The 17,973-nt window shown below is 39.7% G+C and overlaps 1 protein-coding gene across 1 annotated transcript in view; it reads right to left on the bottom strand.

Annotated features, from left to right (window-relative positions):
• slc17a8 (solute carrier family 17 member 8) overlaps positions 1-11,791 on the bottom strand; it is a 32,867-nt gene extending 21,076 nt beyond the window's left edge. Inside the window, exons 1-3 of the mRNA XM_046309151.1 lie at positions 11,691-11,791; positions 2,027-2,279; positions 19-137 (exon numbers count right to left, since the gene is read on the bottom strand). Of these exons, the coding sequence (XP_046165107.1) occupies positions 19-137; positions 2,027-2,279; positions 11,691-11,791 (473 nt within the window). The remainder of the gene's footprint in view (positions 1-18; positions 138-2,026; positions 2,280-11,690) is intronic.
• Positions 11,792-17,973: the final 6,182 nt, after the last annotated feature.

Below are 17,973 nucleotides of genomic sequence, written 5' to 3'. Positions count from 1 at the left end.
GCAGTGAGAAGGCCTAACCTGTTGGCGGCCAGCTTGTTGGAGATGAAGCCTCCAGGGATCTGTGTGACGATGTAACCCCAGAAGAAGGAGCCATGGATCAGTCCCACAGTCTCTGGGTCCCAGTTGAATTGAGCTGGCTGGGGAACAGAGTAATATAATATAGGGTATTTAACTGGTTACGAGTTCTTTCACATAAAAAAAGTGTGTCTGTGTGTGTTGGTGCGTGAGTGTGTGGGTGCGTGTGTGTTGTTAGAGATGGAAAATAGAGCCAGAGGACTGTTTGGGTGATTATGCTGTCCTTCAGAACAACGCTTGAACTTTTCCATCTAAATATCAGCTGTTGAATTACAATGCTACTATAATAAAACATAAAACAACATTCAAGGCTTTGTTCATCTCCTATCATGTTCCCCTGTTTCAGGAATGGATGATTAATGGAGTTAATGAGAGGATTAAACTCAAAGATTTTGATATGCAATCTAATTTGGTATTCTGACCTACATTGACGACTGGCTAACTGGTGATGCTAGATGAATCATTGATTATTGACTATTGTCGTCTAAGAAGCCTATTGCACATGCCCATTCACTACTATGGAGTGATATAAAAAAGGTATGTTTGCAAAATTCATTCACTGGCACAAGCTCGTCTCTCCACTGGTGCACTCTCCAAATTCACACCAATTGATGGAACGCATTGTTTTTGTATTGAAAATGTTTTCTCAAGTTAAACAACATATTTCTTAAATCTATATTCAATATAATCTTACAATAATCGCTATCGTTACATTACTTCATTCCATTACTGTTTTTTTGCAACATTGTAGACAGCTACCCACTGAGCACAGATGTCAATTCAACGTCTATTCCACATTGGTTCAACGTAATTTCATTGAAATGACGTGGAAACAACTTTGATTGAACTAGTGTGTTTCCTATCTGTTTCATTATGAGGCTGCAGATAGCCAAGCAGTTAGAGCATTGGGCCAGAAACCTAAAGGTCGCTGGTTTGAATACCCGAGCCGACGAGGTGCAAAAGTTGTTGTGCTCTTGAGCAAGACACTTAACCCTAATTTGCTCCAGGGGTGCTGTACTACTATGGATGACCCTGTGAAACAAAACATTTCATTGTTTCTATCTGGTGTATGTGACAATAAAAAAGATATGCAGTACTGTATATTGTTGCATTTATTTACTGTTTGATACTCGGAGCTGCGGTTTTTCACTGCATTCATGAGGAAGAAGTTTTTTATTTCGCTCAAGAAACTGTTCCTTTCTTTTGAGTCTGTATTTCCCCAAAATGTTTGATGCTCGCCTATCAATCTGTCTTGTGACCAGACCGTTCAGTGACAAAATATTTAAGTATGTTTCAATATTTTTTACAAGACAGCCATGTATGATTGGAATATCGGAGTTTGGTGAAATGCCAATTACATTTAAAGACAGTGGTGTCATATGTTGCTGCATTCAAGCCTTAAGGTTATTTTCTTCTGAATATGGAAGTTTGAACTTCGTAAATAGGCCTTGGAACCACAGCTCCACCTATGAACCTATGCTGCTTCATTGCCCTTACAACTGCTATCCTACAAGGTTCCTATGATACACACCCCATAATGCACAAATAATGCACTATGGATTATTTTTTAAATCATTTTTGGTACATTTACCCCTTTTACTCCCCAATTTGTAGTTACAGTCTTGTCCCATCACTGCAACTCTCCTACGGACTCAGGAGAGATGAAGGTCAAGAGCCATGTGTTCTCCAAAACACGACCCTGCCAAGCCACACTGCTTCTTGACACTCTGTTTGCTTAACCAGCCACACCAATGTGTCGGAGGAAACACCATCCAACTAGCGACCGGGGTCAGCTTGCAGATGACCGGTCCACCACAAGGAGTCACTAGAGTGCGATGGGACAAGGTAATCCCGGCCGGCCAAACCCTCCCGTCTGTAGTTACGCCACTAGGGAGGCCCCTATGGATCATTTATTTATTTTATGTCAGTGATTTCCGTCTTTCTCTCTCACCTGGAGTACAGGTGTCCCATTGATGTAGACTGTGTTGTTGTTGACCATCTCCACAATGGCCACCCCCAGGTTGCAACGGATGCCAAAGGAGATGCAGAAGCCCAGTCCGCTGAGAATGGCGATGATGTAGCGCTTGGGCAGGCCGCAGCAACCGCAGTCAAACAGAGGGGCATTGTGGCGAGGAGCCACCGGTTGCCCGTCGTCCGTGAGCTCCATCTGGTCATCCTCGTCCACATTGGTCCCATCAATTTTTCTGTAACACAAAACATGGGAGTTGAGAAAACAATCAACGTTCCTACAAAGTTCCACAGGATGACATTGGTAAGTGTTTAATGGATAACATTGTCATACTACACTACACAGGCCTACTACAGTCAAGTATGTTGTATACAAAAAGTATTTGTATACCTGATACCCTTGAATGACACTTTACATTAAATTTACTATGATATTTAAAACAGTCTTTAAAAGACCGGAAGGAGTGGAGACTGCCCACTACCCATGAGAGTTACAAGGTGAACTCAGCATGCCATTCTGAAAAGGTCCCTGTGCATCTGATATTTGGTTCCCCCTCACCCTCCTCCCCACTTCTGTACACCTGTTCCACTACCCAGCGTCTCTCTCTGCCCTCATCCCGCAGCGAGCAGGAATTGCTTTCATCTGGCCGCTTCAGATCTCCACCTGAGTACCTCTATCTGGGAAGAAATTAATATGGGGGTCTTGTTTTTTATGGGGTCTTGTTTTTTCATGCATTTGGTCTCCCTAGCACATACAGCCATTGTTATTGAATGGTATGTCCTAAGTATATATATATATATGTTTTCAATCCCCTTCATATGGACAGCTGTCGTGATACACAGGCAAATACGGTCAGTGTTTGAAGCGTCATCCCATCCATCACAAACAAACTGAATGTGAACAGTATCAGCCTCTTTGTGTTACATTGGTGTGGAGTTCATTTGCACAGCACAAACCCAATGGATGACAGTGTAATAGATATTCTCAACAAACCTCCAGGCAGTTTACAGACAGAGTGTTTGATGGAGAAGTGGGCAAAAAGGAGAGTCTTGCAAACTCGTATCCAATCTTTTAAGACACCGTGAAAAAAATCCCTTGTTTGCTACAATTGTTATGTTAAGGGTCAGGAAACTGCCCTATAGAGAAGCTGTTGAGGCTTTATTTACTACCTTTGACCCAACCCATTGAAATGTGTGAGTGAAGCATCTTATCAACTGTCTTCAGCCATAGTGTCCATTGACAGACTGAGTCAGCCATTTTAGAATTTGCACCATAATCAGGTTCCCGAAGTAGCGCATGAGAGTATAGAGCGCTAATTTTATCTGCTGCAGAACCAGTAAAGTGCACCTTAAAAGCACTTAAAAACATTAAAAGTGTTAAAACCTGAAACTTTTGAAGTTTACCAGTAAACTACCAGAAGCTTTTTAACTTTCAAGGAATATATAGAATTTGATCAGATGACATCTAGTGGCTTTTTTGGGTACTTCAATTTATAAGAGGTGTCTGTAATTATAACTGGCAATCTGTGTGGCCTTCGGATTTTAAAATAAATAAATAAATAAACCTGTATTTAATGTTTAATATGAGGATTTCAACACATTCTATTGTTTTTACACGCTTATTTATTTTACTATGTCAAAATGTCTTTGTTCTAAATGTTTTGGGGCCAAACTGGTGGCAGTTGTGAAATAAGACAAGAGTTGGAAGAGTTGCAGAGTTAACTGAAAATAATGCCATTGTTGATAAGATGGTTTTTCATTAATTAGGCTATTTTCTCTTGAACCATATGGTCTATATACTAGAAACTCATAGACAATATGGACAGTTGGACACAGATACAAAAAATGAATACTATATATTAATATTTTCTTTTTCAATGATAAATTACCAGAATTGACATAGATTGCCATAGATTACCATAGATTGTTAATGATCATTCTTCCATTAACTTTGGTAAATTACCAGTAGCTTTGCAACCCTAGTCAAAGCATTAGCGGTAGCAAAACGTAGAACAACCACAAATGCAATATACAGTCCATTCTGAAAGTATTCAGACCCCTTGACTTTTTCCACATTTTGTCTTATTCTAAAATTAATTCAATTGTTTTCTCCCCCTCATCAATCTACACACAATACCCCATAATGACAAAGCAATAACAGGTTTAGACATTTTTGCAAATTGATAAAAAATACAAAAATGAAATATACATTTACATAAGTATTCAGGATCTCTCTGTACATTTCTCAGTCCATCCTTCCCTCGATCTTGACTAGTCTCCCAGTTCCTGCCACTGAAAAACATCACCACAGCATGATGCTGCCACCACCATGCTTCACCGTAGGAATTGTGCCAGGTTTTCTCCAGATGTGACGCTTGGCATTCAAGCCAAAGAGTTCAATCTTGGTTTCATCAGACAAGAAAATATTGCTTCTCATTGTCTGAGGGTGCCTTTTCGCAAACTCCAAACGGGCTGTCATGTGCCTTTTACTGGGGAGTGGCTTCCGTCTGGCCACTGTACCATAAAGGCTTGATTGTTGGGGGGCTGCAGAGATGGTTGTCCTTCTGGAAGGTTCTCCCATCTCCACAGAGGAACTCTGGAACTCTGTCAGAGTGACCATTGGGTTCTTGGTCACCTCCCTGACCAAGGCCCTTCTCCACCAATTGCTCAGTTTGGCCGTGCGGCAAGCTCTAGGATGAGTCTTGGTGGTTCCAAACTTCTTCCATTTAAGAATGATGGAGACCATTGTGTTCTTGGGGACCTTCAATGCTGTAGACATAATTTGGTACCTTTCCCCAGATCTGTGCCTCGACACAATCCCGTCTTGGAGCTCTACGGACAATTCCTTCAACCTCATGGCTTGCTTTTCACTCTAAATAAAATGCACTGTCAACTGTGGGACAGTGCATTTGGGACAGTGCACTGCGGCAGGTAGCCTAGTGGTTAGAACATTGGGCCAGTAACCGAAAGGTTGCTAGATCAAGTCCCTGAGCTGACATTCTGCCCTTGAACAAGGCAGTTAACCCACTGCCTGTCATTGTAAATAATAATTTGTTCTTAACTGACTTGCCTAGTTAAATAAAATATATATAGACAGGTGTGTGCCTTTCCAAATCATGTCCACTTATTTGAATTTACCACAGATGGACTCCAATTAAGTTGTAGAAACATCTTAAGGATCATCAATGGAAACTAATTTTCGAGTCTCATAGCAAAGGGTCTGAATACTTATGTAAATAAGGTATTTCTGTTTTTTTAAATTAGACCTGTGCAAACATTTCTAAAACCCTGGCCTGAAAGTAGTAGCCACTTCAAAGTAGCCACCTTTTGCCTTGATGACAGCTTTGCCCACTCTTGGCATTCTCTCAACCAGCTTCAACTGGAATGCTTTTCCAATATTCTTGAAGGAGTTCCCACATTTGCTGATAACTTGTTGGCTGCTTTTCCTTCATTGTGCGGTCCAACTCATCCCCTACCATCTCAATTGGGTTGAGGTCGGGTGATTGTGGAAGCCATGTCATCTGATGCAGCACTCCATCGCTCTCCTTCTTGGTCAAATAGCCATTACACAGCCTGAAGACATATTGGGTCATTGTCCTGTTGACGGTCCCACTAAGCATAAACCAGATGGGATGGCGTATTGCTGCAAAATGCAGTTGTAACAATGCTGGTTCAGTGTGCCTTGAATTCTAAATAAATCACAGACATTGTCACCAGCAAAGCAGAACCACCATCACACCTTCTCCTCCATGCTTCACGGTGGGAACCAGACATGCAGAGATCATCCGTTCACCTACTCTGCGCCTCACAAAGACACAGCGGCTGAAACATAAAATCTCAAATTTGGACTCATCAGACCAAAGGACAGATTTCCACCCGTCGGATGTCCATTATTCGTGTTTCTTGGCTGAAGCAAGTCTCTTCTTCTTATTGCTGATCTTTATTGGTGGTTTCTTTGCAGCAATCGATCATGAAAGCCTGATTCACACAGTCTCCTCTGAACAGTTGATGTTGAGATGTATCTATTACTTGAACTCTGTGAAGCATTTATTTTGGCTGCAATTGGAGGTGCAGTTAACTCTAATTAACTTCTCCTTCCTGTGGAGTTCCTCATGAGAGCCAGTTTCATCATAGCCCTTGATGGTTCTTGCGACTGCACTTGAAGAAGCATTCAAAGTTCTTGAAAATGTCCTCTTTGACTGACCTTCATATCTTAAAGTAATGATAGGCTGTTGTTTCTCTTTGCTTATTTGAGCTGTTCTTGCCATAATATGGACTTGGTCTTTTATCAAATAGGACTATCTTCTGTATACCACACCTACCTTGTCACAACACAACTGATTGTCTCAAACATATTAAGAAGGAAAGAAAGAAATTCCACAAATTAACTTTTAAGAATGCACACCTGTTTATTTAAATGCATTCCAGGTGACTACCTCATGTAGCTGGTTGAGAGAATGCCAAGAGTGTGCAAAGTTGTCATCAAGGCAAAGGGTGGCTAATGTGATGAATCTCAAACATAAAATATATTTAGATTTGTTTAACACTTTTTGGTTACTTCCTGATTCCATGTGTAATTTCATTGTTTTGATGTATTCACTATTATCCTACAATGTAGACAATAGTACAAATCAAGAAAAACCCTTGAATGAATAGGTGTGTTTAATCTTTTGACTGCTACTGTATATATATATAGTTTTTTTTCTAGTCCCCTGCTGTCAAAGATGCTGGGCTCCATTCCTACTCCCATGCACTCTTTAGAGGTCTATAGTATGAACACTATCCAGTCCTCTATTCATTTACAAGTCTTTCATGTGCAAGAACACCTTTATGAGGAGTTGCTTGAAAGGCCCACATTCTTAAATGAACAAAAGCCTGTTTTCTCCCATTAGCTATTAGCAAGCAGAATCTAACTCATCCCTGCCTCCCACAGCCACCCTTGTCTTTCCCCAACTCACCCCTATCATCCCCAGCCCCTATCCATCTTCCCCAACTCACCCCTGTCATCCCCAGCCCCTATCCATCTTCCCCAACTCAGTCCTGTCATCCCCAGCCCCTATCCATCTTCCCCAACTCACCCCTGTCATCCCCATCCCCTATCCATCTTCCCCAACTCACTCCTGTCATCCCCATCCCCTATCCATCTTCCCCAACTCACCTCTTACAGAACATGACATTATTTATTTTGGAACACTTTACATGTGAACACGTTTTCACATGTGTAGTTTCATGTTATCACATGTTGCTTTGCATGTTGTCACATGTTGCTTTGCATGTTGTCACATGTAAAGATCTTGTGAAATTCATCAATTGTTTCCGTAAGGGACCCCTGCTTTCTCCATCCCCCATCCCTATTTCCCAGCTCACAGATTGTGCGCTCTTTTATCTAAAATAGACTGGACAAATGCTATGAGAATGGTTGATCATTATCAGAAGGAGGAAATGATGCTTGGCTCGCCTCAACACTAATAAAATAGTATTAGTGCCTTTTTAATAAAGTCGTTTCTATCCTCTAAGTAGACCAAATTGATCTCTGATCTACAGAGTGGAAAAAAACATGGAGATAATTATGCCTCAACAGAGAATTGAAAACAATCTCTCTTTCTCAAGAGCTTGTTTTCAATTTCATCATTTTGGTCAAAGCTACAGTGGCAACATCAAAAACGGCCAACTGTAACCTATATTGTACTTTCTGACATATCATGTCAACTGATGGTATAATAAACAAAGTTGCTTTCCTTGTCAATCTCCTTGTCTTTAAAAGACAAAGAGTATGGATCCCTGTTTAAAATGTATCTGTAAAATCACAAGAACAATATTTAATTGATAATTGTCTTGATAAATCCAAAATGATTTATTGTTTTCCAGTCAGATGAAAGTTAAGTGTGACATCATCCTGTCTGCATGAGGTCCATGATGTCATTATGTCTATCCAGTGGTGGAAAAGGTTCCCAATTGTCATACTTGAGTAAAAGTAAAGATACCTTAATAGAAAATGACTCAAGTAAAAGTGAAAGTCACTCAGTAAAATATTACTTTGGTAAAGTCTAAAAATATCTATTATATACTTAAGTATCAAAACTAAAAGTAAATGCAATAAATCCCTTAAAATTAAATAAATTAGGTAAACCAGACTGCACAATTTATTTTAATTTACAGATGGCCAGAAGCACACTCCAACACTCAGACATAATTTACAAATGAAGCATTTGTGTTTAGTGAGTCTGCCAGTTTAGAGGCAGTAGGGATGACTACGTGTTCTCTTGATAAGTACATTCAACCTTTTTTCGCACTGAAAATTGTCACAAAAGGTTATTCCAAGAACCCCATAGGAGGTGGGGTTCATCGAGGAACCTCCTTAGTTGGTGGGGGGTTCTTTCAGGAACCTAACTGCCCAACTGAAACATTTGGATTTGAAAGGACCACAGGTGCAGGCACTTAACTGAAATATTTAAAGATCTTCTCAATTTAAGGTAAGGTTTGTCCCTTGTATGATCTAAATTGATATTGTTTCATGATGATACATCAATCTTTTCATATTTGTGCAAATCTTTCTAAAAAAGTAAATGAACACAATTCAATGGATATCAATCAAATAGGTAAGAATATGAAGGCTATAAGAATATGTTGAAGGCTAGCTGTATTGGGTGAAGATAACTGAACTGCTTTTGTGTCTGTGTCTGCAGGTATACAGACGAGGAGGCATACAAAGGTATGTCAATTGGTAAGTATGTTATGCAGATCACATTTACCATCTTCCTCTCTTACCTCTTCAATGAATATCCCATAAGCCTCTACATTCATCCATTATCAAAACAGTTTTTTAAATTCACATTCACCACAAAAATTAAGAAATGAATACTGTTGTGCGCATATTTTGTTAATCATCTGTATAATTACTATTTTTGGGATTCACAGACTTCGCCCTCCCCACACCTCTGATGAATATAACAGGAAACCTGTTTGATCACCTTGCACTGCAAAATCCTTCTGGCTGTGGATACGGAGAACATCATCACATTAACATCAACACACCAGAGGATAAACCCATTGGACTTGGGGCTCTGGATACGGAGAACATCATCACATTAACATCAACACACCAGAGGATAAACCCATTGGACTTGGGGCTGTGGATACGGAGAACATCATCACATTAACATCAACACACCAGAGGATAAACCCATTGGACTTGGGGCTCTGGATACGGAGAACATCATCACATTAACATCAACAGGCCAGAGGATAAACCCATTGGACTTGGGGCTGTGGATACGGAGAACATCATCACATTAACATCAACAGGCCAGACATCATCACATTAACATCAACAGGCCAGAGGATAAACCCATTGGACTTGGGGCTGTGGATACGGAGAACATCATCACATTAACATCAACACACCAGAGGATAAACCCATTGGACTTGGGGCTCTGGATACGGAGAACATCATCACATTAACATCAACACAACAGAGGATAAACCCATTGGACTTGGGGCTGTGGATATGGAGAACATCATCACATTAACATCAACACACCAGAGGATAAACCCATTGATAAAACCATGCATTGGACTTAAATGGGGAGGATAAACCCATTGGACTTGGGGCTGTGGATATGGAGAACATCATCACATTAACATCAACACACCAGAGGATAAACCCATTGGACTTGGGGGTCTGCTGGGAGTTTACCTCATATTTTGATTTCTTAATTCTGCATTGCCGTTAATATAAACACTGACAACTAAAATATTGTGTTATTGTTATGCATATTCATATTTTTTATTAATAATAATAATAGGGTAGTTTAAAAAAATGAACCCCAAAAATGTTATTCACAAGGTTATTTGAGTAACCATCAAAAGGGGTTCTTTGAAGAACCATTTTAAAGGGTTTTTCAAATATGTTATAGTGGTTCCCCCACAGTTTCAATTTGAAGAACCCCTCAAGGATACTCCAGGAACCTTTTATTTTTAGAGTGTAGTACTTTTACTTACTTTACACCACTGTTTCTATGAAGTTCTGTGACTGTTGAGTTGTCACTCAGGTCATACAGAACAGAGGCTGTGTGTTTTATTGTTCAATGTCATTATCTCACAACCTTTTTTTGTACCAAGGACAGCTGATGTTTAAAGAAGCTATTACGAATGGGCTTAAACAGTGTCAGTTAACAGACTGGTCAGCAACTGCAACATTCTAGAGAGACCCTATTGAGAGAACCATGTCATTCCGTGTGATTTTTGTATTTCAGACAATAAATTACGTCTCATGGGAAAAATTATTTTGCTTTGGTATAAAACTATTTTTTTAACCATTTATCGCAGTTGTTTGGTAGGAAATACCTGGTCATTTCTGTACTGTGTCAAATGAAGTGTTAAGTTAATTATTGAATGGAATCATTTTCAAGATGCTCACTTTATAATCAGGCTATAATTGATTCATAAGGAAAAATTGAAAGAGTGATTAACTGGATCCATAATATATAACTCAATAAATAATGCAGTCTGTCCCAGAGCAATCTGGAATACCCTCTTGAAAAAACAAACAGGTTTCATCTGAAAATGAGATTTAGCCTAATGATTCATTCGGCTCATGCTTAATTCCTCTTTTCCTCTCTTGGTCTCTCTGGTTTCACATTTCTTTAGTTTTATCTGCTAGTATTGATTCTAGCAGTTTGGTAGAATATAATTTTCCCACAGCATGGATCCTTGTAGACTTTAATAAAGCACTTCATTCAGCATTTTCCCAGTGTTTGTAAAGTGTTTCAAATTAAACTGATGTAAATGTATGACATGAAATAGAAAGATACAATTGGATACAATTGGAATGAAAACACATTTTCAGTGTTCTGATATTACAATCCTTATATACTGTACATGATAACTGCTTGTTGGATAAATATGTCCAGTTCACCTTCTTTATACAATTTTATATTGTAGTTTCTGAAATAATCAATCAACTGTTCACACTGTTTGGCTTGCTCTTGATCTATTTCATACTGCACAGTGAACATTCTGGCTCTCAACATGCAACATTTCCTTTCACAGGAAATTGCCCTCTTACTTGGTTTATCTATTTTAAGACAACAATCTACCTCATACATGGAAGTTCCATATTCATCATCCTCCCCTTGTGAAATTTGTATCAGATATGAAATATGTATCATAATGTCTTAAAATAAAACCTTTGATTACATCACTGGGATTGCCTGGTAAGAAAAATAATCAAATATTTAGTTATCTCTGGGTACAGTACATGGTGAGCTTCATGTTCTGCCTCTAAGTTTCTTCAACCCTCCTGTCCCCACCACTGGCTTTGTTCATAGATTTAAGAATTTTGACCAAATTATCTACGTTTGGGATTATAGGACCACAATTGTTTAACAGTGTATATACAAATTTTTATATGAAGATCCTAAAATACAATAAGACAACTAAGATACAATACCTACAAGTACTCCAAAATATTATCTTACAACTCACTTATGTGAAATTATCGGATCTATTGCTATAAGTAGATATCAAACCCGCACTGTGCTGTGCTTTCACCCCATTGAGTCACACACATCTCTCAGTCAGAGAGTAGGGATTCACACCTATACAATCACAGTTCCCCCATAATTTCCAGACACTCCCAGACTCACCTCTGCAGGTTCCCCAGACCGTCTCCTACTGTATTCTTCACCTCCTCCTTCCCTGGTTTCAGAACCCGCTCCTTCAGCCCTGAAAACCCCCCAAAAGGCATCCTCTTCTGTTTCTCCCTGTCCTGTTCCCTCTCTTTATTTCACAGGAGTACGTCTCTCCCCCTATTTCTTGCACACTTTGCTCTGAAAAAGACAAAAAAAGATCTGCTAGATGTGGTTGCTCATCTTTCCTGAGTTCTTATGCACCATGGGGCTGGCTCCGCCTTTGTGTGGTGCCACGGGTCCCTCAGACGTTCCTCAGATGTGAGATGGGCTTGTGCTGTCTGTTTCTCTCTGACGTGACTAGGGGATCAGACTGGTATACAAGGGGATGATGGGCACAGTGAGGAATGACTAGGTGGAGGTGGAGGGTGTTCTTGTTGAGGCTAAGGTGTGCAGATGTACACCTCAAGGTCCAAGGCACCAGATAAAACTCCTAGCATGGAATGGGTCACGTCACCTTCAGGGGGTTCAGTGGGAAGAGAGATACATGGAGGGAGGGAGAGAGAGAGAGTGAAAGAGTACAATCCACCACCTCAGTATCTTCAACAGCCCCCTTTGCTTTCCTCGCCTTCTGATAGCTCCACCAGATGTTGCGTGGAGGGGCTGGGGTACCTGTCTGCCTCCCCTCCTAAAGTCCACACCCCGTTCCCTCATTAGCTCCCAGCCCTCTAGCCCCACATCCTCAGCCAACCATGTTCATCTGATACCAACCTAGTGGATGAATGATTAAATATTGACAAGCTGCATTCAAAGAGAGACAAGAGTACCGTGGCTGCTGTGGTGTAACATAAGACTCAACTATAATCATGTTCCCGGTACACCACTCCCCATTCTTTGGCAGCTTTTCCATAGGACTATCATTTGGATTATCTGTCAGCAGCAACAGAGCTAGCTACCGGTGAGCTATTCAGACAGAGATACTGTAGCTAGCTATCGCCAGTGTCATACTGCTCTGCAGGTATACACTTACCTGCATGTGCATCTATTCAGTCACACCAAATGACACCATTATGGGGGTTTCCCTAACTTCATGCTTATTTAACTGGTACGGGCAAGCCCCACAAGCCCAACTTTTTCCAGTGTGACTCTCTGTATTTGCCGGGTCATTAAATATGCATGCGGATATTGAGATTTAAAAATGTATCGGTGGTGCACCGAGCTCTAGACTCTGTTTTACTAACGGGTTGCGCCAGAGTGACGGCTTGGGGCAGTGCTGCGCGCGCGTCGTGAAAATGCCCTGCACCCACTTTTTCTGCAAGGACCCACTATGCAGACCCTCCAATTCGGTGGAAAGAACATTTAGTCTCAGAGGAAATGAGGGAATTCTGGATTTTGTTTCCTTGAGGTGGAGATGATGCTCTAGGAGTGTAATTCAGTATGGAGTTATCTGGGACGACATGATGATATATATGTTGGTTGTGGTTTCATATGATGGGTCATTGATAGGGCCAGGTGTGTTTTTTAATATTTTTTTTAAACCTTTATTTAACTAGGCAAGTCAGTTAAAAACAAATTCTTATTTTCAATGACAGCCTAGGAACAGTGGGTTAAGTGCCTGTTCAGAGGTAGAACGACAGATGTGTACCTTGTCAGATCAGGGGTTTGAACTTGCAACCTTCTGGTTACTAGTCCAATGCTCTAACCACTAGGCTACCCTGCCTGTTGTCTCACATCAGATAGAGCAACGACTCTTCATGTTTGCATTAATGTTCATTTGATATGCATCACATTTAAAATGATGCCACCTGTCGGAGACAATGGGGTCCGGAGTGTACATTCAACTCCGTTGGGGTTCTTCTCTTTACACTTTCAGGAAAAGCCGTGCCTACCATCTAGTGGTTAGAAGGAGGTACAGGCCTAGACCATATCTATAACGAACTGATTGCTAAGTCTATAACCCCTTTATAGAAGGTGCGTAATTTAAAGTGGTTCTCTAAGCAATATTGCTTAGAAAATAGTGTGTCTATCTATTTAATTTGGATAGTATGTCTGCCTATTTCCATGTTAAAGCCTCAGCCCTCCATATAAGATACCTTAAGTTTAAATCCATCAAAACTTGCGCTGGATGAATGTGGAGGGCATTGGAGCTGTCGATGGTGGGTCATGGACAGCCATAGCTAGAACAATGCCTCACTGTTGAATAGGAGCGTTTCTAGTAATATTCTAATAATCTTTCAGGAGGGGCTGGTGCCACCACGGCCCCCCTTCTGGTACCGCCCCTGCTGTTGAGTACATAGCTGTATACAGTAGAATAGATCACAAGCTGTAGGCACTAGTTACCACAGCTACAAAGTCGGGATGGGCTATATTATATTACATTTATGAAAACAAAAATCAGCTTTTTGGACTTAATTTAAGGTTAGGCATAAGGTTAGAAGTGTGGTTAAGGTTAGGGTTAGGTTTAAAATCAGATTTTAAGAAAAATACATTTAAGAAATAGGCGGGGGTTATGACTTTGTGGCTGTGGTAATGACGACTGCTGTAGGCTACGTTGACTCTCACAGCTCCGTGAAATCTGCGGCATTAATAGGTCTAAATGAGCAAAAAGCTTCAAAATAAAAGTTATCAGCTTACTAGAACACAAGATAACAAATCGTAGTGTTTGAATGTTAAATGACGAGACAGAAGCATTGATGCGAGTAACCAGTCTTGACAAGGAGATAGACCAGATGCTTTTCAACTTTCTTTGGAGAAACCGTACCCATTACATTAGGAAAACTGTTGTAATGAACACTTATGAGAATGGTGGACTGAATTTTCTGGATTTTACTACTTTAAATAATACTTTCAAGATCAATTGGATAAAACAATTCCTAAGAAGACCCACTTCTATCTGGAATTTTATTCCTCATCATGTCTTCTCTACTTTTGGTGGCCTTAACTTCATGTTGTTTTGCAATTATAATATTGACAAAGTTCCAGTGAAACTTTCTGCTTTTCATCGGCAGGTTTTCTTGTCATGGTCCTTAATTTATAAACACAATTTTTCTCCACACAGATATTATATATGGAATAATCGGCATATATTGTATAAAAATACCTCACTGTTTTTAGAATATTGGTTCAGAAATAATATCCTATTGGTGAGACAACTGGTAAATGCAGAGGGTCTTTTACTCAGTTATAAAGAATTCTTATCACTTTACAAGGTCCCTGTAACACCTAAAGATTTTGCAATTGTTTTAGATGCCATTCGCTCAGGTGTTGCTATGTTATTCAGGAACATGTCAAGACCTGACCCTCAGAGCCTACCTTCTGTTGACCCTGTTGACTCATCAGTAGGAAATATTTGTTTCTCTTTTGGTCCATTCAACAACAGAGCGATACGATCCTTGTTTCAGCAGGATGTTGTATCTATACCTTATGTCATGCCTTATTGGAATGGATTTGTTGATAATATCTGTTGGGAAAAAGTTTGGATGTTGCCACAAACATACCTACTTGTTAACAAAATTAAGGAAGTTTCCTTTAAAATTATTCATAAATATTATCCTGCCAGCCACTATATGAAGAAGTTTAAGGAAAACATCAACTCAAATTGCTCCTTTTGTAATGACCACCCAGAAACAGTTGTGCATCTTTTTTGGCATTGTATGCATGTAAGAAAACTGTGGCAAGACATCAGTAGGTTTATAATTGAACACATTTATGAAGATTTTACACTATTGTGGAGGGATGTACTGTTTGGATTCTTTACATACAATAGAAATAAGCGGAATCATTTTTATGTAATTAATTTCATTATTCTTTTGGCCAAATTTCATATACACAAATGTAAATTTACAAACAGAAAACCACATTTTCGTATCCTACAAAAAGAAATTGAACTGTATTTTAAGACGGTTAAATGTTCTACTAACAAAAAAGCTGTTAGAATTGTAAGTATATGCATGTCCCTTAAGGTCCTTGTGTAATTGTAATGTGATATTGTACCCCCTAGCTCGATTGTCCATTGTTTGTAATCTATGTATGCTTGTGTTCCCTTATGTGCTTTATGTATTGATTTGTTGTTAATAAATAAAATTTTATAAAAAAATATTTATAAAAAAATAAAAAATAAAAAATAAATAAAAAGAGTAACCAGTCTTGTTCAGTACATCACAATTACATCCGGGTATCTCAAGCACACCTGGGAAAACACATGAGTTGCAGTAATGAACATTTACCAACAGATGGCATCACTGTGCCATTTTACACCCATAACATCTTCCCTTTAATAAAATAGGACAGGAGGTGTCAATTCACGAACAAAACAAACCTAGTAATAATTTCCAACATTTTTTTTCCCTTTTTTTTCAGGTAACAACACATTTTGATATTCTCTTTACTTCTATCAATTCAATTCAATTCAATTCAATTCAAGGGCTTTATTGGCATGGGAAACATGTGTTAACATTGCCAAAGCAAGTGATGTAGACAACATACAAAGTGAACATATAAAGTGAAAAACAACAAAAATTGACAGTAAACATTACACATACAGAAGTTTCAAAACAGTAAAGACATTACAAATGTCATATTATATATATATATATATATATACAGTGTTTTAACTATGTACAGATGGTTAAAGGACACAAGAAAAAATAAATAAGCATAAATATGGGTTGTATTTACAATGGTGTTTGTTCATCACTGGTTGCCCTTTTCTTGTGGCAACAGGTCACAAATCTTGCTGCTGTGATGGCACACTGTGGAATTTCACCCAGTAGATATGGGAGTTTTTCAAAATGGGATTTGTTTTCGAATTCTTTGTGGATCTGTGTAATCTGAGGGAAATATGTCTCTCTAATATGGTCATACATTGGGCAGGAAGTTAGGAAGTGCAGCTCAGTTTCCACCTCATTTTGTGGGCAGTGAGCACATAGCCTGTCTTCTCTTGAGAGCCATGTCTGCCTACGGCGGCCTTTCTCAATAGCAAGGCTATGCTCACTGAGTCTGTACATAGTCAATGCTTTCCTTAATTTTGGGTCAGTCACAGTGGTCAGGTATTCTGCCGCTGTGTACTCTCTGTGTAGGGCCAAATAGCATTCTAGTTTGCTCTGTTTTTTTGTTAATTCTTTCCAATGTGTTAAGTAATTATCTTTTTGTTTTTTCATGATTTGGTTGGGTCTAATTGTGCTGTTGTCCTGGGGCTCTGTAGGGTGTGTTTGTGTTTGTGAACAGAGCCCCAGGACCAGCTTGCTTAGGGGACTCTTCTCCAGGTTCATCTCTCTCTGTAGGTGATGGCTTTGTTATGGAAGGTTTGTGAATCACTTCCTTTTAGGTGGTTGTAGAATTTAACGGCTCTTTTCTGGATTTTGATAATTAGTGGGTATTGGCCTAATTCTGCTCTGTATGCATTATTTGGTGTTTTACCTTGTACACGGAGGATATTTTTGCAGAATTCTGCGTGCAGTCTCAATTTGGTGTTTGTCCCATTTTGTGAAGTCTTGGTTGGTGAGCGGACCCCAGACCTCACAACCATAAAGGGCAATGGGCTCTATGACTGATTCAAGTATTTTTAGCCAAATCCTAATTGGTATGTTGAAATTTATGTTTCTTTTGATGGCATAGAATGCCCTTCTTGCCTTGTCTCTCAGATCGTTCACAGCTTTGTGGAAGTTACCTGTGGCGCTGATGTTTAGGCCAAGGTATGTATAGTTTTTTGTGTGCTCTAGGGCAACAGTGTCTAGATGGAATTTGTATTTGTGGTCCTGGTGACTGGACCTTTTTTGGAACACCATTATTTTGGTCTTACTGAGATTTACTGTCAGGGCCCAGGTCTGACAGAATCTGTGCATAAGATCTAGGTGCTGCTGTAGGCCCTCCTTGGTTGGTGACAGAAGCACCAGATCATCAGCAAACAGCAGACATTTGACTTCGGATTCTAGCAAGGGGAGGTCGGGTGCTGCAGACTTTTCTAGTGCCCGCGCCAATTCATTGATATATATGTTGAAGAGGGTGGGGCTTAAGCTGCATCCCTGTCTAACCCCACGACCCTGTGTGAAGAAATGTGTGTGTTTTTTGCCAATTTTAACTGCACACTTGCTGTTGTGTACATGGATTTTATAATGTCGTATGTTTTACCCCCAACACCACTTTCCATCAGTTTGTATAGCAGACCCTCATGCCAGATTGAGTCGAAGGCTTTTTTGAAATCAACAAAGCATGAGAAGACTTTGCCTTTGTTTTGGTTTGTTTGGTTGTCAATTAGGGTGTGCAGGGTGAATAAATGGTCTGTTGTACGGTAATTTGGTAA

Source organism: Oncorhynchus gorbuscha, linkage group LG01, assembly GCF_021184085.1.
Source record: "Oncorhynchus gorbuscha isolate QuinsamMale2020 ecotype Even-year linkage group LG01, OgorEven_v1.0, whole genome shotgun sequence".
Lineage (NCBI taxonomy): Eukaryota > Metazoa > Chordata > Actinopteri > Salmoniformes > Salmonidae > Oncorhynchus > Oncorhynchus gorbuscha.
This window is presented reverse-complemented; position numbering and strand designations above follow the sequence as displayed.